A 21,415-nucleotide genomic window follows, 5' to 3' on the forward strand; every position below is an offset into this window, starting at 1 on the left:
GATTGTGAACAATGTGCAGATGTGAGGAGCTCCACAACCTGTAATGTCACGCTACTTCCGGTACAGGCAAGGCTTTTTTATCAGCGACCAAAAGTTGCGAACTTTATCGTCTATGTTCTCTACTAAATCCTTTCAGCAAAAATATGGCAATATCGCAAAATGATCAAGTATGACACATAGAATGGACCTGCTATCCCCGTTTAAAAAAGAAAATCTCATTTCAGTAGGCCTTTAAGTTGTTCAACAGTCCGGGGGTCTCCGTTGTGGTATTTTAGGCTTCATAATACGCCACACATTTTCAATGGGAGACAGGTCTGGACTACAGGCATGCCAGTCTAGTACCTGCACTCTTTTACTATGAAGCCACGTTGATGTAACACATGGCTTGGCATTGTCTTGCTGAAATAAGCAGGGGCGTCCATGGTAACGTTGCTTGGATGGCAGCATATGTTGCTCCAAAACCTGTCTGTACCTTTCAGCATTAATGGTGCCTTCACAAATGTGTAAGTTACCCATGTCTTGGGCACTAATACACCCCCATACCATCACAGATGCTGGCTTTTCAACTTTGCGCCTGTAACAATCCGGATGGTTCTTTTCCTCTTTGGTCCGGAGGACACGACGTCCACAGTTTCCAAAAACAATTCGAAATGTGGACTCGTCAGACCACAGAACACTTTTCCACTTTGTATCAGTCCATCTTACATGACCTCAGGCCCAGCGAAGTCGACGGCGTTTCTGGGTGTTGTTGATAAACGGTTTTCGCCTTGCATAGGAGAGTTTTAACTTGCACTTACAGATGTAGCAAATAACTGTAGCCACTGACAGTGGGTTTCTGAAGTGTTCCTTAGCCCATGTGGTGATATCTTTTACACACTGATGTCACTTGTTGATGCAGTACAGCCTGAGGGATCGAAGGTCACGGGCTTAGCTGCTTACGTGCAGTGATTTCTCCAGATTCTCTGAACCCTTTGATGATATTACGGACCGTAGATGGTGAAATCCCTAAATTCCTTGCAATAGCTGGTTGAGAAAGGTTTTTCTTAAACTGTTTAACAAGTTGCTCACGCATTTGTTGACAAAGTGGTGACCCTCGCCCCATCCTTGTTTGTGAATGACTGAGCATTTCATGGAATCTGCTTTTATACCCAATCATGGCACCCACCTGTTCCCAATTTGCCTGTTCACCTGTGGGATGTTCCAAATAAGTGTTTGATGAGCATTCCTCAACTTTATCAGTATTTATTGCCACCTTTCCCAACTTCTTTGTCACGTGATGCTGGCATCAAATTCTAAAGTTAATGATTATTTGCCAAAAAAAAAAAAGTTTATCAGTTTGAACATCAAATATGTTGTCTTTGTAGCATATTCAACTGAATATGGGTTGAAATGATTTGCAAATCATTGTATTCCGTTTATATTTACATCTAACACAATTTCCCAACTCATATGGAAACGGGGTTTGTACATTGTCATAACGTTGACTTAGGATGGTTTGTTTTCCCGGAATACAAAGGAATTGGAGCGGCGTGAAGGTAAATACATAATTTATTTTAACACTAACAAAAGGGTGTAAACAAAAGGCGCGCACAAGGTGGATAACAAACTTGGCTATGAAAACAATAAACTCGCACAAAGGCAAAACTATGAAAACAATAAACTCGCACAAAGGCAAAACTATGAACATAAAACAAACAACACTTACTGTGGCATGAGCGGAGCATGAAATAGACATCAACATGAAACTATGAACAGGCATGAGTGACTAGGGTAGCAAGGGTATCAGAGTTAATGTCGCCAGGGCGACCAACTGAAAGTGACAGGCTTAAATAGTAGTGACATGATTAACACAGGTGCGTGTGTCCAAATGAGCAAAAGGTGAAACTAATGGGTAACCATAGAAACAAAACAAGGGAGTGAAAAAGCAGGAACTAAGTGACCAAAAACCAAACAGGACATAACTAAAACAAAACATGATCAAAAGACATGACAGAGCCCCCCCTTAAAGACAGAACCCAGATGTCCAAAAAAAAAAAAAACAATGATCCACAGTCATTGGACTTGGCGGTGGGTCGCCAGACCACGTGTCCCTGAATCCCCCGGGGAAGAATCAGGTGGCGGCGACGCATAGACCGCCGCTGAACCTGACGAGGTGGGTGACCCGAGAACGGCCACATGCGTGGCCGACGAGGAGGTCGGCGCACTTGGCGTGGCGGACGCCCAGGGAATGGCCACATTCGTGGCCGACGAGGAGGTGGGCGCGTCGTTGTCGTGGCAGGTGTGGAAGCTGCTCGCGTCGTCGTCGTGGCAGGCGTGGAAGCAGCAGATGAAGCAGGCGCGGGTGTAGCAGACGAAGCAGGCATGGAAGCTGCGCGCGTCGTCGTCGTGGCAGGCGTGGAAGCGGCAGATGAAGCAGGCGCGGGTGCAGCAGACAAAGCAGGCATGGAAGCAGCAGAAGACAAAGCTTGGCGTGGCGAGTCCTGGCTTGGCGAGTCCTGGCTTGGCGAGTCCTGGCTTGGCTGGTCTTGGCTTGGCTGGTCTTGGCTTGGCTTGGTTGGTCTTGGCTTGGGTCTTGGCTTGGTTGGTCTTGGTGTGGGTCCTGGCTTGGGTCCTGGCTGCATGGAGCTGCTACGGGCGGAGCTTGGCGGCGTGGAGCAGCTACGGACGGCGCTTGGCGGCGGGGAGCAGCTATGGGCGGCACTTGGTGGCGTGGAACAGCTACGGGCGGCACTTGGGGGCGTGGAGCAGCTACAGGAACCTGCCGTGGTGCAGGTACATTAACTTGTTGTTGTGCAGGTACTGTAGCTTGGCGTGGTGGAGCTTGGCATGTTGCTAGCTTTGGAGCTGGGCGTGGAGCTAGCCGTGGTGCTAGCCGTGGTGCTGCTCCTGGTGCTAGCCTTGGCGCTGGTGCTAGCCTTGGCGCCTGGCGTGAAGCTAGCCGTGGTGCAGCTACTGGTGCTAGCCGTGGCTTTGGCTTCGGCGGAGGTGGCCTAGCTGGGGGTTGCGGCTTGGCAGGCCGAAAGACCGGTGGTGGCGGCCGGGCCGGAGGTTGCGGCTTAGCAGGCCGAAAGACCGGTGGTGGCGGCCGGGCTGGAGGCTGTGGCTTTGCATGGTGAAGAACTGGTGGTGGCGGCCGGGCAGGGGGCTGTGGCTTGGCATGGTGCAGCTGAGCCACCCCACCAGTATAGTTCCCGGCCCTAGCCCCCCCCTCAAGGAGCGGATACCAGAGGCGCTCCCCGCGGTCTGGAACCGTTCTTAGGGGTGGGTGGAGGGAGGTCAGGAGGGGGGCAGAATCCTCCCCTCTAAATTGTCCAAAATGTCTTTCTCTTTTACCCACCTGTGTTTCAGTGGGTGAAAAAAAAGAAAAATGTTGTGACATGGGTATGGCTTGAGTCTTGGGGGGCGGGGCATGAAATTGGGATGACTGTGACTGATTAGCTCTGATATCTAAAAACTAGGGCTGTCAAATGATTAAAATTTTTAATCAGATTAATCACAGCTTAAAAATTAATTAATCATGATTAATCACCATTCGAACTATGTCCAAAATATGCCATTAACTGTATATTTTTGTGGGAATTGAAAGATAAATGACAGAAGACATGTGCATTTAACATATGTATGCATGTTTATTTTAATAACATCCTGTTTTTTACAATGACATTTCCTCGTCAAAATAGGAAAACAAAATAGGATGGCGTCTCTTATTTAAATGAAACTGAAATAGTAAAACAAAATAGGATGGTGTCTCCTTCTGTAACACACTAGCCATCTTGGCCATTTCTCTTCAACAAAGGAAAAACAAAGAGATTTCTCTTTTTTATCAAACCAAAAGAACATGGCCTACACAATTACATGTGGCCCGCTTCTCTATTCATCCTTTAGCCAGTTACTGAGGCAAACCAATTTGTCCACATTTTCTGAGAGTAAAGCTGACCGCTTCTTTTGCACAATGTGACCGGCAAGTGAGAAGAGTCTTTCACAGGGAACTGAGGATGCAGGAGTGGCTAGATATTTCCGAGCCAACGGAGCCAGCTTGTCATGGGCTCCTGCATGAGATGACCACCACTGCAAGGGACAGTCCGTCATTTCAATGGTGGGCTCTGCTCTGTACCTGTGTAAGGCTCTGTCAGGCTGTACCTCTTCATCTGATTCTGAATCTGAGCCCAGCTGTAGAAGAAGGTTCATTTTCTTCTTGGGTGGCCCATCTTCAGTAGTGTGTGAAGGTCTTCCAGGTGATTCACGCAGAAGGCCTCCAAGTTTGGTCCACACCTCCTCTCTGTCTGCCTTGGGCACACTTTTCAAGTCCTTAAAACGTGGGTCCAGTGCGGTTGCAATCTTGAGCCATGCATTGTTGGTGTGTTCTTGGCGGGAGCCTAGGTCGTCTTTGAATTTGGTCTTAAATCTAATCATGTATGCAGGGTCCTCATCAGAAGTTTCCATTACACGGTGTAAGTGGCAGAGGGCAGGTAGTACCACTGAGCAGGAGACGTAGGCCTCCCCACCCAGGATCTGAGTCACATACCTGCAGTGGAAAACACACACACACACACACACACAGAGAGAGAGACACAGAGACAGATACACACACACACACACACACACACACACACAGACACAGAGACAGATACACACACACACACACACACACACACACACACACACACACACACAGAGACAGACAGACACACACACACACACACACACACACACAGACAGACAGATACACACACACACACACACACACAGCCACAGACAGACACACACACACACACACAGACAGATACACACACACACACACACAGACAGACAGACACAGACAGACAGACACACACACACACACACACAGACAGACACACACAGACAGACACACACACACACAGAGACAGACACACACAGACACACACACACACACACACACACACACACACAGAGAGAGAGAGAGAGAGAGAGAGAGAGAGAAGGAGAAAGACTCAAGTAAATTACTTGAATGCAAGTTGTTACATTTAATAGTAGATTAACGTTTGGTTTAATAATTTAATTTCAGCCTACAATGAATTTCCACATTATATGATGGAAGGCTTACCGGCAGGGCTCTAGAAGGGTCTCCAGTCTCTGGAGTTTATCCCATTCTGCTGGCGTCAGCATGACGAGATTATGCTGCTGTTGATCCAGGGTTGCTTTTATTGCTGCTTGATTGGGGATGATGCGTTTGACCATTTCAAGTGTGGAATTCCACCGCGTTGGAACGTCTTGGATCAGTGGCTCCTGCTGCTGTCCGAGTTTCACCTGCTCTGCATTCAGCTCCGTTAAGTTTGCCGGGCTGTGTTTAAAATGTCCCACAATCTTGCGACACTTGGCTAATGCAGGAACAAATCCGCTGTCAGCGAGACTCACAGTGATGCTTCTCTGTATGACGTGCGCGATACAGGGCATATGCTCGTATGGTAGAATACGAGCCGCAGCAATCATATTGCGTGCACTGTCAGTCCCAATGGTTGTAACTTTTCTTTCAATTTCCCACTTGCATGCCACAGTTTGAAACTGTTCTGCACATGCCTCTGCAAAGTGGCGTTCTTCCGTTTTCATTATAGTTAGCGCAAAGGACTGCAATTCCCATGCTTTAGTTATTAAATGTGCAGTTACTCCCAAGTAATTTGTGTTACTCACTGACGTCCAGTGGTCTCCTGTCAGGGCGACATATTCCGCTTGAGCTAAAGCCGCCTCTTTTTTCCCCTTTTCTGTTTCATAGAGTGCGTGGATACTTTTCATTATTGTGCCTCTGCATGGTGGCTTGTAGGATGTATCGAGGGACGCCACTTTCAAAACATCAGCGAAGCCCTTATCTTCAACAATGCAAATCGGTCTACAGTCCTTTGCGACCCATTTGGCAATTGTGTTAGTTAATTTATCCGAGTTGGACTTGCTTACTGGTCTGCGTTCACTCAGGGTTGTCTGACGCAAGCCAGGTGTAGCACTGGAAGCCCCCACAAATGCATGTTTAGCGTTGAGATGGTATTTAAGGCTTGAACAGGTTCGGTGAAACTGAAACTCTCTGTTGCAGTGCGTACAAATGACTGTCTGTTTATTTATTGTTCCATCTTTGTTCTTCTTAAACTTAAATCCCTCCAGAGGGCCAACCTGTTCGTCTTGCTCCATGTTGCTGCTCCGTTCAGTGTCGGGAGGAATTATGGGAAGTATGGGTGGAGGGATTCTGCGCATGCGTTAATTACGTTAAAAAATTTAACGTAATTAATTCCAAAAATTAATTAACGCCGTTAACGCGATAATTTTGACAGCCCTACTAAAAACATATCTTGGTAATGTTTTATCATGTTTTTAGAGTCTTTGGTTGGAGGCGGGTGACAAAAGAAAAAAGAGTTAAGAGAAAAAAAATCTTCCTGGACTGTGATGTCATCAGGGCGAAGCCGGGCTGCCTGCTGCTTGCTCCCGCCCGGAGGAGGAGGAGCTTGCGGGAGCGACGCGTCCTGCCGGCTCGGAGAAGCCCTTCCTTACGGCTTTCGCTTTTGCCGGCGCTTCCGGGAATGGAGCGACGCGCCAACGTCGTGGGGCCACACGGAGTTTAATGGAATAAGTTTTCAATTTGGCCCCCACATCAGGTCTCTGCGCTCCATGGAGGAATAGCGCAGCGTTTCCTCCATCGCTCGCAGGACTTCCCACGCTCCCTCGTCCAACTTCCTTGCGGGAAAACTTCTTTCAGCTATACATCATAAAACAGGAACAAAATGCTTGGGCACATAAATGGTTTTTAAAGTAATCACTGTGAAATTAAAATAAAAAACACAAGTAATTAAAAAAACAAACAATGTTTACTTTTTGATATCAATATAAAACACAAAGCAGTTTGGCTAATGAAGATGCAAGCTTTGTTCTCCAACAACACCTTGTGGTTCAGTGCAACAGTTTGGCCAACAAAAATAAACAGAGTGATACCTATCACATCTAACACACAATCTTTGTGCCTCACTGACAACTAAGCCTGCGTTCAGTTGGATGAGACGACAACACATTTGAGCTAGTGTTGATGTTATTGGAGCACTGATACAGTTTGCAGTTAAATGAAGGAGGAGTGAACATCCCAGTCAAACTACAGACTTTATAAACAAGTTGTGACAACGTTCACGACACATCACATGCTGCATGCTAATTCGGGACAAATGTGTCCGTCTACAATACTGTCCACACCTGACGTCATCTACAAAAGTCAAAAGCAGTGAAGTTGTCACGTTGTGTAAATGGTAAATAAAAAGAGAATATATCCATCCATTTTCTACCGCTTGTCCCTTTAGGGGTCGCGGGGGGTGCTGGAGCCTATCTCAGCTGCATTAATCCTTTTCAACTTATATTCAATTGAATGGACTGCAAAGACAAGATATTTCATGTTCACACTGAGAAACGTTGTTATTTTTTGCAAATATTATCTCATTTGGAATTTGATGCCTGCAACATGTTTCAAAAAAGCTGGCACAAGTGGCAAAAAAGAGTGAGGAAGTTGAGGAATGTGTCACGTATGCTCATCAAAAGACTTATTTGGAACATCCCACAGGTGAACAGTCTAATTGGGAACAGGTGGGTGCCATAATTGGGTATAAAAGCAGCTTCCATGAAATGCTCAGTCATTCACAAACAAGGATGGGGCGAGGGTCACCACTTTGTTGAATTTAGGGATTTCACCATCTACGCTCCGTAATGTCATCAAAAGGTTCAGAGAATCTGGAGAAATCACTGCACGTAAGCCATGATATTACGCACCTTGGATCCCTCAGACGGTACTGCATCAAACAGCCACATCAGTGTGTAAAGGACATCACCACATGGGCTCAGGAACACTTCAGAAAACCACTGTCAGTATCTACAGTTGGTCGCTACATCTGTAAGTGCAAGTTAAAACTCTACTATGCAAAGTCAAAGCCTTTATCAACAACACCCAGAAACGCTGCCGGCTTCGCTGGGCCCAAGTTCATCTAAGATGGACTGATGCAAGTGGAAAAGTGTTCTGTGGTCTGACGAGTCTACATTTCAAATTGATTTTGGAAACTGTGGACCAAAGACTGTTCTCGGGTCAAAGTGTAAAAGGCAGCATCTGTGATGGTATGGGGATGTATTAGTGCCCAAGGCATGGGTAACTTACACATCTGTGAAGGCACCATTAATGCTGAAAGGTACATACAGCTTTTGAAGCAACATATGTTGCCATCGTTATCATGGACGCCCCTGCTTATTTCAGCAAGACAATGCCAAGCCACGTGTTACAACGACGTGGCTTTGTAGTAAAAGAGTGCGGGTACTAGACTGGCCTGCCTGTAGTCCAGACCTGTCTTCCATTGAAAATGTGTGGTGCAATATGAAGCCTAAAATATCAGAAGGGAGACTGTTGAACAACTTAAGCTGTACGTCAAGCAAGAATTGGAAATAATTCCACTTAAAAAATGTGTCTCCTCAGTTCCCGATAGTGTTGTTAAAAGGAAAGCCCATGTAACACAGTGGTAAACATGCCCCTGTGACAACTTTTTTGACATGTGTTGCTGCCATTAAATTCTAAAAATTAAGTTTCTCAGTGTGAACATTAAATATCTTGTCTTTTCAGTCTAATCAATTGAATATAAGGAAATAAAAGGATTTGCAAATCATTGTATTCTCTTTTTATTTACCATTTACACAACGTGACAACTTCTCTGCTTTTGGCTTTTGTACACATTGCCATCATTTGTGTGCAATATGTATTATTTACTACTCATTTTTAGCTGTTTGACTGTAGTTCTTGTCCCTGTTAAAATCCAAATCCATCCTATCTCATGACGGTATGGTTTCCAGATTCTACAGGCGGGGAGACCGCAGCTTCCGTAAGGCCGAGAAGCAGCGTCTGAAAGCAGAAAAACGTCTGTTGAAGGCCGAGGTCAAGGAGATCCGTAAACAGTTACGAATGGAGAGGCGTGGCCTACAGTGGAGCTCCTCCCACCATGATGCCACTTCTTCGCCTGTCCTCCTTCAGCCTCGCGCCACACAGCACAGCAGCCCCGAGTTAGTGTTTATCTACTTTTTTCTGCAATCATACACAACACTGTTGTGTTGTTGTGAATCACATCATGGATGTAACATCAATGTACAAACAACCATACACACAACACTGTTGTGTTGTTGTGAACGACATCATAGATGTAACATCAATGTACAAACAATCATACACACACAACACACGTCATCTGTTGTGTTGTTGTGAACGGCATCATGGATGTAACATCAATGTACAAACAATCACATACACACAACACATCTCAGCTGTTGTGTTGTTGTGAACGACATCATGGATGTAACATCAATGTACAAACAATCATACGCACACAAATCTGTTGTGTAGTTTGAAGGACATCATGGATGTAACATCAAGGTTGATTGGTTACTAAGTTATATGTGTTCTTTTAAACTATATTTCAAGTTGTGGTGGTAGAATAAATACTCATGTTTTCAAGTTATTGAATAATCGTGACTACAATATCTATAAGAATTATGGTGATGATAATTTTTGCCATAATGGTCCAGCCCTACAGTACAGACTGAAAGGGAAAGTACACGCTGAACAATCCTTGCATTTTTTCTCCAGGCGACCAAAGCGTCCATGTCCTCTGATGGTTCCTGCCATGACAGCCACCTTTCTGGATGAGAACCTTCCTGATGGCACCCGCCTGCGTCCTGGGACCAAGTTCATCAAGTACTGGAAGATGAGGAACACTGGAACTATGAGCTGGAGTGCTGACACCAAGGTCAGTATCTGTGACACCTAGATCTGATGTTCACCTGATGTCAGTGACACCTAGATCTGATGTTCACCTGATGTCAGTGACACCTAGATCTGATGTTCACCTGATGTCAGAGACACCTAGATCTGATGTTCACTTGATGTCAGTGACACCTAGATCTGATGTTCACCTGCCATCAGTGACACATAGATCTGATGTTCACCTGCCATCAGTGACACATAGATCTGATGTTCACCTGATGTCAGTGACACCTAGATCTGATGTTCACCTGCCATCAATGACACCTAGATCTGATGTTCACCTACAGTCAGTTACACCTAGATCTGATGTTCACCTGTTGTCAGTGACACCTAGATCTGATGTTCACCTGATGTCAGTGACACCTAGATCTGATGTTCACCTGATGTCAGTGACACCTAGATCTGATGTTCACTTGATGTCAGTGACACCTAGATCTGATGTTCACCTGCCATCAGTGACACATAGAACTGATGTTCACCTGATGTCAGTGACACCTAGATCTGATGTTCACCTGCCATCAATGACACCTAGATCTGATGTTCACCTACAGTCAGTTACACCTAGATCTGATGTTCACCTGATGTCAGTGACACCTAGATCTGATGTTCACCTGATGTCAGTGACACCTAGATCTGATGTTCACCTGATGTCAGTGACACCTAGATCTGATGTTCACTTGATGTCAGTGACACCTAGATCAATCAATCAATGTTTATTTATATAGCCCTAAATCACAAGTGTCTTAAAGGGCTGCACAAGCCACAACGAAATCCTCGGTACAGAGCCCACATACGGGCAAGGAAAAACTCACCCCAGTGGAACGTCGATGTGAATGACAATGAGAAACCTTGGAGAGGACCGCATATGTGGGTAACCCCCCACCCCCCTCTAGGGGAGACCGAAAGCAATGGATGTCGAGTGGGTCTGACATAATGTTGTGAAAGTCCAGTCCACAGTGGATCCAACACATCAGCGAGAGTCCAGTCCATAGTGGGGCGAGCAGGAAACCGTCCCAAGCGGAGACGGGTCAGCAGCGCAGAGATGTCCCCAACCGATGCACAGGCTAGCGGTCCACCCGGGGTCCCGACTCTGGACAGCCAGCACTTCATCCATGGCCACCAGACCTGTGCAACTCCCTCTCCCAAAGGGAGAGGGGAGCAGAGGAGAGAAGAAAAGAAACGGCAGATCAACTGGTCTAAAAAGGGGGTCTATTTAAAGCCTAGAGTATACAAATGAGTTTTAAGATGGGACTTAAATGCTTCTACTGAGGTACCATCTCTAACTGTTACCGGGAGGGCATTCCAGAGTACTGGAGCCCGAATAGAAAACGCTCTATAGCCCGCAGACTTTTTTTAGGCTCTAGGAATCACTAATAATCCGGAGTTCTTTGAACGCAAATTTCTTGCCGGGACATATGGTACAATACAATCGGCAAGATAGGCTGGAGCTAGACCGTGTAATATTTTATACGTAAGTAGTAAAACCTTAAAGTCTTAAGTGCACAGGAAGCCAGTGCAGGTGAGCCAGTATAGGCGTAATATGATCAAACTTTCTTGTTTTTGTCAAAAGTCTAGCAGCCGCATTTTGTACCAACTGTAATCTTTTAATGCTAGACATAGGGAAACCCGAAAATAATATGTTACAGTAATCGAGACAAGACGTAACGAACGCATGAATAATGAGCTCAGCGTCGCTAGTGGACAAAATGGAATTTTTGCGATATTACGGAGATGAAAGAAGGCCGTTTTAGTAACACTCTTAATGTGTGACTCAAACGAGAGAGTTGGGTCGAAGATAATACCCAGATTCTTTACCGAGTCGATTGTGTAATTGTTTGGTTGTCAAATGTTAAGGTGGTATTATTAAATAAATGTCGGTGTCTAGCAGGACCGATAATCAGCATTTCCGTTTTCTTAGCGTTGAGTTGCAAAAAGTTAGCGGACATCCATTGTTTAACTTAATTAAGACACGCCTCCAGCTGACTACAATCCGGCGTGTTGGTCATCTTTAGGGGCATGTAGAGTTGGGTGTCATCAGCATAACAGTGAAAGCTAACACCGTAATTGCGTATGATGTCACCTAGCGGCAGAATGTAGATGCTGAAGAGTGCAGGGCCAAGAACCGAACTCTGGGGAACTCCGCACGTTACCTTAACATAGTCCGAGGTCACATTGTTATGGGAGACGCACTGCATCCTGTCAGTAAGATAAGAGTTAAACCAAGATAAGGCTAAGTCTGACATACCAACACGTGTTTTGATACGCTCTAATAAAATATTATGATCGACGTATCGAAAGCGGCGCTAAGATCAAGAAGCAGCAACATAGATGACGCATCAGAATCCATCGTTAGCAATACATCATTAGTAATTTTTGCGAAGGCTGTCTCCGTAGAGTGATTTGCCCTGAAACCGGATTGAAAGGGTTCACAGAGATTGTTAGACACTAATTGTTCATTTAGCTGCTGTGCAACAATTTTTCGAGAATTTTCGAAATAAACGGAAGGTGGGAGACCGGTCGGTACTTTACCATGAGGTCAGGATCGAGGTTAGGTCTTTTGAGCGTAGGATGAATAACCGCTTTTTTGAATGCTAGGGGAACAGTGCCGGAGGAAAGTGATAAGTTTATAATATTTAACACTGATGGACCTAATAATACAAACAGTTCCTTGATAAGTTTCCCAGGAAGTGGGTCAAGTAAACATGTTGTTTGTTTAATCCCACTTACACTACACGCCGTAATAATTCCTCTAATGTTATTTCATCAAAAATAGAGAGACTATTTTGGAGGGCGGTATCCGTCGTATATACAGTCATATTTGTGTTAATAGAACCCAGTTGTAGCTGGGATGCGTTGTCTTTAATCTCCTTTCTAATGAGTTCAATTTTCTTATTAAAGAAATTCATAAAGTCATCTGCCGAGTGGGTGGAGCTACTGGGAGGAGTCCCTTGTTGGGTTAGCGAAGCTACTGTACTAAACAGAAATTTAGGATAGTTTTTGTTGAGGCGGATGAGATTTGAGTAATATTTAGCTTTAGCTAAGGTAAGCATGCGTTTATAAGTTATTAAACTATCACTCCATGCTTGATGGAAAACCTCAAGTTTAGTCGCGCGCCATTTGCGTTCCAGCTTTCTACATGATAATTTATGAGCTCTAATTTCTTCTGTAAACCATGGGGTGTGCCTTTTAGGGGCCCTTTTTTGCTTTAGCGGTGCTATTCTATCAATGGTTTCGCGCAGGGCATCGTCAAAGTTGTTAGTGAGGTTATCAATAGAGCCGACATAATTTGGGAATGGTGCCATTACCGAAGGCAGTAGGTCAGCAAGAGTCATCGTTGTGGCAGCATTAATGATGCGGCCGCTATAGCAGTTATTATTATTATTAGCTTGTTGACAATGAGTCAAAACTTCAAATTTTATAAGGTAATGATCGGACATTACTTTAGTATATGGAAGTATCATAATTTTGGAGGTGGTGACACCCCTGACAAGCACTAGATCTATCGTATTACCGTTGCGATGCGTGGGTTCATGTATTATTTGTGTAAGACCACAGCTATCAATTATGGTCTGGAGCGCCACGCACTGAGGATCCGATGGGGTATTCATATGGATATTAAAGTCCCCCATTATGATTATATTGTCGTCGTGCGTCACTAGATCAGCAAAGAACTCTGAGAATTCACTGATAAAGTCCTAATAGGGCCCAGGGGGGCGGTAGATAACAGCCAGGCCGAGAGGTAGCGGTGTGACAGACCTCATAGTAAGCACCTCAAACGATTTATATTTATTATTTAGGTTAGGGGTAAGGTTAAGGTTTTCATTGTATATTAGTGCGACACCCCCTCGCCTTTTAAGAGGACGGGCAACATGCGCATTCGTATAGTTAGGAGGAGATGCCTCATTTAGCGCAAAAAAATCGTCTGGTTTGAGCCAGGTTTCGCTAAGACCAATGACGTTAAGATTGTTGTCTCTAATGACCTCATTAACTAATAACGCTTTGGGAGACAATGATTTTATGTTTAAAAAGCCCATATTATAGGTATTGGGCTGTTTTGACGAGTTTTTGTTGAGATTATCCGTAGTAGCAATATTAACAATGTTGCGTTTATTATGCGTAGTGCACTTTAAATAGTTTCGACCATATCTAGGAATTGATATGACGGGAATTTTCCGATTGTTTGCTTGGTGCTGTGATAAACTGGACATATCATAATTTGCCACCTCAGTAGAATGCATGTCTACCTCTGACACAGTCACAACAGAAAAAACATTATGTGAATTCTGTATTATTCTAAGAGAATTGCTATGCGTACATGGATTATCCAACCTGGCGCTGGCTAGTTCTAGCTTAACTGACTCCTCACCCGGACTAACAGACTCTGTAATTGCCTGTGACCGGGCTTGCTCTAGTGTAGTCAGTAAAGTGAGACTTAAACAGTAGTCTATGTTCTTAGACAGGATGATGGCGCCTTCCTGGTTAGGGTGAAGGCCGTCTCTCATCAGCAAGCCTGGTTTGCCCCAGAAAGAGGGCCAGTGATCAATAAACGTTAGTCCCTGTTGTCTACAGAAGCTAGTCGGCCACTTGTTAAGCGAGACTAATCTGCTATATCTCTCATCATTGCCTCTCGCAGGCAGGGGGCCAGAGACAATTACTCGATGCCTGGACATCTTTCTGGTGAGATCACAAGTCCTGGCTATGTTTCTCTTTGTAATCTCTGACTGTCTCATTCTAGTGTCATTGGAGCCAACATGTACAACTATATTCGCATAACTAGTGGTGCGATTAGCCTGTCGTACGTGTTTACTAGGCCTGTTGCGAGTTAGCTCCCTAAGATTAGCTTAAATGTCAGGTGCTCTGGCCCCTGGAATACACTTAATTGTGGCTGGTTTGCTAAGCTTTATGTTTCGGGTGATGGAGTCCCCTATGACTAAGGTGTGGTGCCGGGTAGACTGGGGTGTAGGACTAGCTAAAGAGCTAAATCTATTATGCGTCTCATCCGGTACACCGTAGCTTGTAGGCCGCTTAGGACTGCTACAAGCTGGGCTAGTTAGCTCGCTATAGCTAACGCTAGCAGATGTGTCCGCAACATCTAAAGTTACGAGATTACTCTGCTCTAACTGGCGGACACAGCCCTCTAGCAGAGCCAACCTCTCCGTGAGTAAGGTGCAAGACGCGCAGGAAGCCATTACTCACGTTATTTTCTGTCACCGAGTGAAGTTCCTGCTGTCTTCCGGGGAGTGGTCGCGGTGTGCGGGAGTAGCTTCCTTCTGACCGGCGCTGCCTAGGTGTCACTGATGTTCACCTGCCATCAGTGATACCTAGATCTGATGTTCACCTGATGTCAGTGACACCTAGATCTGATGTTCACCTGCCATCAATGACACCTAGATCTGATGTTCACCTACAGTCGGTTACACCTAGATCTGATGTTCACCTGATATCAGTGACACCTAGATCTGATGTTCACCTGATGTCAGTGACACCTAGATCTAATGTTCAACTGCCCTCAGTGACACTTAGATATGATGTTCACCTGCCATCAGTGACACCTAGATCTGATGTTCACCTGATGTCAGTGACACCTAGATCTGATGTTCACCTGTCAGCAATGACACCTAGATCTGATGTTCACCTACAGTCAGTTACACCTAGATCTGATGTTCACCTGATGTCAGTGACACCTAGATCTGATGTTCACCTGATGTCAGTGACACCTAGATCTAATGTTCAACTGCCGTCAGTGACACTTAGATCTAATGTTCACTTGATGTCAGTGACACCTAGATCTGATGTTCACCTGATGTCAGTGACACCTAGATCTGATGCACACCTGCCGTCAGTGACACCTAGATCTGATGTTCACCTGATGTCAGTGACACCTAGATCTGATGTTCACCTGATGTCAGTGACACCTAGATCTGATGTTCACCTGATGTCAGTGATACCTAGATCTGATGTGATGTCAGTGACACCTAGATCTGATGTTCACCTGCCGTCAGTGACACCTTGATCTGATGTTCACCTGATGCCAGTGACACCTTGATCTGATGTTCAACTGCCGTCAGTGACACTTAGATCTGATGTTCACCTGATGTCAGTGACACCTAGATCTGATGTCAGTGAAACCTAGATCTGATGTTCACCTGATGTCAGTGACACCTTGATCTGATGTTCAACTGCCGTCAGTGTGACCTAGATCTAATGTTCAACTGCCGTCAGTGAAACCTAGATCTGATGTTCACCTGATGTCAGTGACACCTTGATCTGATGTTCAACTGCCATCAGTGGCACGTAGATCTGATGTTCACCTGCCATCAGTGACACCTAGATCTGATGTTCACCTGATGTCAGTGAAACCTAGAGCTGATGTTCACCTGATGTCAGTGACACCTTGATCTGATGTTCAACTGCCGTCAGTGAGACCTAGATCTAATGTTCAACTGCCGTCAGTGAAACCTAGATCTGATGTCCACCTGATGTCAGTGACACCTAGGTCTGATATTCACCTGATGTCAGTGAAACGTAGATATGATGTTCACCTGATGTCAGTGACACCTTTATCTGATGTTCAACTGCCGTCAGTTACACCTAGATCTGATGTTCACCTGATGTCAGTGACACCTAGATCTGATGTTCACCTGCCGTTAGTGACACCTAGATCTGATGTTCACCTCCTGTCAGTGACACCTAGATCTGATGTTCACCTGCCATCAGTGACACCTAGATCTGATGTTCACCTGATGTCAGTAACACCTAGATCTAATGTTCACCTGATGTCAGTGACACCTAGATCTGATGTTCACCTGCCGTCATTGAAACCTAGATCTGATGTTCACCTGCCATCAGTGACACCTAGATCTGATGTTCACCTGATGTCAGTGACACCTAGATCTAATGTTCACCTGATGTCAGTGACACCTAGATCTGATGTTCACCTGCCATCAGTGACACCTAGATCTGATGTTCACCTGATGTCAGTGACACCTAGATCTAATGTTCACCTGATGTCAGTGACACCTAGCTCTGATGTTCACCTGCCATCATTGACACCTAGTTCTGATGTTCACCTGCCGTCATTGAAACCTAGATCTGATGTTCACCTGCCATCAGTGACACCTAGATCTGATGTTCACCTGTCGTCAGTGACACATAGATCTGATGTTCAGCTGATATGTTCACCTACAGTCAGTGACACCTAGATCTGATGTTCACCTACAGTCAGTGACACCTAGATCTGATGTTCACCTGATATGTTCACCTACAGTCAGTGACACCTAGATCTGATGTACACCTACAGTCAGTGACACCTAGATCTGATGTTCACCTACAGTCAGTGATACCTAGATCTGATGTTCACCTGATGTCAGTGACACCTAGATCTGATGTTCACCTGATGTCAGTGACACCTAGATCTGATGTTCACAAGCTCACGCCAGCGAGTCAAAGCCAGGACAATGTTGATCCTGACTGTCCTGTTCTCCTCAGACAAAACTTTTTGTTTCTTTGGTTGTTTTGGAATTTCGGCCATGATAGCAGTAGTTGCACGTAGGCGTTGTACTTCTTCTTTTAGGCGTTCGCCTCGACTTCCGTCTTTTTAACCAGTGATGAAAGGGTGAGTGACGTATGCCGTAAAGCAAGGCAGCACGTTTGTAGTTTTTTGTGCGGCTTCAAAGTCACTAAGTGCCTGTGAGAGCGACACAGACCCCTCAGGCCATGACACAGGCGTCATTCACCTAGTTGTGAGTCCATGTGTGGTCCCAGAAGTTCTTAAAAAGTGACTTAGTGCTGCTTTAAACATGTAAATCATGACGTGATGAAGCTGAAATAAAAAGTTTAGTTGTGATCCATCACAATAAATGTCACTGACATGACTTGATTTGATGCTAATATTGACTGACAAATTATACCTGATATTCCTATTCATTAATAATTATTTTATTTTTGCAATCTGCTGAGGGGCCATAAAACAATGTAATTGGACAGTAGTTGTAGTGTGTTGTGACACACAATCTCTAACTTTCTGTCTTACATTTATGGAACTGAATTGTTTGCCTTTGAATTTGGTGAACTGAATTCATTTACATTATGATGACAATTGCATTGAAAATACATCCAGTGTAAAAATATTCACCGTAAAAAAAATTCAGAGTAAAAATATTCGGAGTAAAAATATCCAGTGTAAACAAATTCAGTGTAAAAAATATTTGGTATAAAAAATATTCAGTGCAAGAAATATTCAGTGCAAGAAATATTCAGTGTAAAAAAAATTCAGTGTAAAAAAGTCCGAAGTGAAAATATTCAGTGTAAAAATATCCAGTGTAAAATAATTCACTGCAAAATAATTCAGTGCAAAAATATTAGATGTAAAAATATTCAGAGTAAAAAATCAGTGTAAAAATATTCAGTGTAAAAACATGCAGTGTAAAAATATTCAGAGTAAAAATATTAAGTGTAAAAATATGCAGTGTAAAAATATTCAGAGTAAAAATATTCAGTCTAAAAAATTTCAGTGTAAAAATATTCAGTCTAAAAAATTTAATGTAAAAATATTCTGAGTAAAAATATTCAGTGTAAAAATATTCAGTGTGAAGATATCCAGTGTAAAGATATTCAGAGTAAAAATATCCAGTGTAAAAATACCAAGTGTAAACAAATTCAGTAGAGATGTCCGATAATATCAGCAAGCCGATATTATCGGCCGCGATAAATGCTTTAAAATGTAATATCGGAAATTATCGGTATCGGTTTCAAAAAGTAAAATTAATGACTTTTAAAACGCCGCTGTACGGAGCGGTACATATCCCAGTCAGCAGGCCCTCCCCTCCCCCTTCTCCCCTCTCCCACACACAACACAGGAGTTGACGACTGCAGCATGAGAGGTTTACTGGCGACGCTTGATGACCTCATCAAACCGCCGCGAGCGCAGCATAACAACAACAAGAGTGTGTTGTTGCCGGTGCTGTAGCCGTGGCTAACAAGCCAGCGAGCTCGGTGACTGACTAACGACACCATGTCTATGGTTTGGGATTATTTTAAAGTGTGTCTGACGGATAAAAAACTGGCAATTTGCAATGACTGCAAAAAGTTGGTTATGCGAGGAGGAACCAAGACGTCTTCCTTTAATATGAGCAATTAGATCTCCCACCTCTTCAAAAATCATAAGGAGATACACGATGAATACAAGCGGAAGATGGATGAAAAGCAAACACAGAAAAAAAGTAGTACCACACAGTTGTCGCTTAAAGACTCCGCCGAGAAAAAACAAAAATACAACAAAAACCACCCCAGGGTGAAAGCCCACGTTGTGGTCAGGGACAACGCACACAGTATGGCAAAAGCTACGGTGGAGTTTGGTATGGCTAGTCTGCCCTGCATGGCGCACACTTTGCAGCTTGCAGTGAACGGGGGTGCCCTGTCTCAACGAAGCGTTTCAAAAGCTCTGGCTGACTGGTAGGCCACTTCACTTCACTCACCACTAGCTTGCAGCACATTTGTCTTGTCATCTTGCACTAAAGGAGGACTACTCTAGTATACTCTGGACAGAAGCTGTGTGCCTTCATTGTTTTTGTAGCTGTTGTTTTGAGGCATGTTTAAAAAAATGTTTTTAAATAATGCACTTTGTGAAAGTCAAAGTATAGTATTTCCCATAGTTGTAGTGGGTATCAGGATTATCTCAGGGAGAGCATGTCCCAAATTCCAAGCTGCTGTTTTGAGGCATGTTAAAAAAAATAATGCACTTTGTGACTTCAATAATAAATATGGCAGTGCCATGTTGGCACTTTTTTCCATAACTTGAGTTAAAGTTGTTTTCTTATTTTGGAAAACCTTGTTACATTGTTTAATGCATCTAGCAGGGCATCACAACAAAATTAGACATAAAAATGTGTTAATTCCACGACTGTATATATCGGTATCGATTGATAGCGGAATCGGTAATTAAGAGTTGGACAATATCGGAATATCGGATATCGGCCAAAAAGCCATTATCGGACATCTCTAAAATTCAGTATAAAAATATTTAGTGTAAAAATATTCAGTGTAAAACAAATTCAGTGTAAAAATATTCACTGTAAAAAAATCCAATCAAAATATTTGGAGTAAATATATTCAGAGTAAAAATATCCAGTGTAAACAAATTCAGTGTAAAAATATTCGGTGTAAAAAAATTAAGTGTAAAAATATTCAGTGTAAAAAAAGTTCAGAGTGAAAATATTCATTATGAAAATATTTAGTGTAAAAATATCCAGTGTAAAATAATTTGGTGCAAAAGAACTCAGTGCAAATAAATTAGATGTAAAAAAAATTCAGTGTAAAAACATTCAGAGTAAAAATATTCAGTCTAAAAAAATTCAGTGTAAAAATATTCTGTGTAAAAAAAAATGTAATGTAAAAAAATATTCAGAGTAAAAATATTCAGTGTAAAAAAAAAACCAGTGTAAAAATATGCAGTGTAAAAATATTTGGAGTAAAAGTAAATCAGTTTAAAAATATTTGGTGTAAAAAAATATTCAGTGAAAAAAATTAAATGCAAAAAAATTCAGAGTAAAAATATTCAGTGTAAAAATATTCACTGTAAAAAATATTTAGTGTAAAAACAAATCAGTGTAAAAAATATTCAGAATAAAAATATCCAGTGTAAACAAATTCAGTGTAAAAATATTCAGTGTAAAAAAATTTTGGTGTGAAAATATGCAGTGTAAAAATATCCATTGTAAAGATATCCAGTGTAAAGATATTCAGAGTAAAACTATTCAGAGTAAAAATATTCAGTGTAAAAAAATTTCAGTGTAAAAATATCCAGTGAAAAAAATTAAATGTAAAACAATTCAGAGTAAAAATATTCAGAGTAAAAATATCCAGTTTAAACAAATTCAGTGTAAAAATATTCAGTGTATAAAAATTTCAGTGTAAAAATATTCACTGTAAAAAAATTCAGAGTAAAAATATGCAGAGTAAAAAATATTCAGTGTAAAAATATTCAGAGTGAAAATATCCAGTGTAAACAAATTCAGTGTAAAAAAATTCAGTGTAAAAATATTCGGTGTGAGAAAAAAAATTAACTGTAAAAATATTTAGTGTGAAAATATTCTGTGTAAAAAAAAATCAGTGTAAAAATATGCGTTGTAAAAATATTCAGAGTAAAAAAATTCAGTGTAAAAATATTTGGTGTAAAAATATTCAGTGAAAAAATTCAATGCAAAAAAATTCTGAGTAAAAATATTCAGTGTAAAAATATTCAGTCAGTGTGAAAATATTCATAGTAAGAATATATACTGTAAAAAATATTTTGTGTAAAAACAAATCAGTGTAAAAAAAATTCAGTGTAAAAATATTCAGTGAAAAAAATTAAATGTAAAACAATTCAGAGTAAAAATATTCAGAGTAAAAATATCCAGTTTAAACAAATTCAGTGTAAAAATATTCAGTGTAAAAAAAATTCAGTGTAAAAATATTCACTGTAAAAAAATTCTGAGTAAAAATATTCAGATTAAAAATATGCAGAGTAAAAAATATTCACTGTAAAAAATATTCAGTGTAAAAATATTCAGAGTGAAAATATACAGTGTAAACAAATTCAGTGTAAAAATATTTAGAGTAAAAAAATTCAGTGTA

The 21,415-nt window shown here is 42.5% G+C and overlaps 1 protein-coding gene across 1 annotated transcript in view; it reads left to right on the top strand.

The window, feature by feature from the left end:
• nbr1b (NBR1 autophagy cargo receptor b) overlaps positions 1-21,415 on the top strand; it is a 126,911-nt gene that overhangs the window by 38,040 nt on the left and 67,456 nt on the right. Inside the window, exons 9-10 of the mRNA XM_062050609.1 lie at positions 8,836-9,042; positions 9,623-9,782. Coding sequence (XP_061906593.1) covers positions 8,836-9,042; positions 9,623-9,782 — 367 coding nt within the window. The remainder of the gene's footprint in view (positions 1-8,835; positions 9,043-9,622; positions 9,783-21,415) is intronic.

The sequence above is a fragment of the Entelurus aequoreus genome, linkage group LG06 (genome assembly GCF_033978785.1).
Source record: "Entelurus aequoreus isolate RoL-2023_Sb linkage group LG06, RoL_Eaeq_v1.1, whole genome shotgun sequence".
Lineage (NCBI taxonomy): Eukaryota > Metazoa > Chordata > Actinopteri > Syngnathiformes > Syngnathidae > Entelurus > Entelurus aequoreus.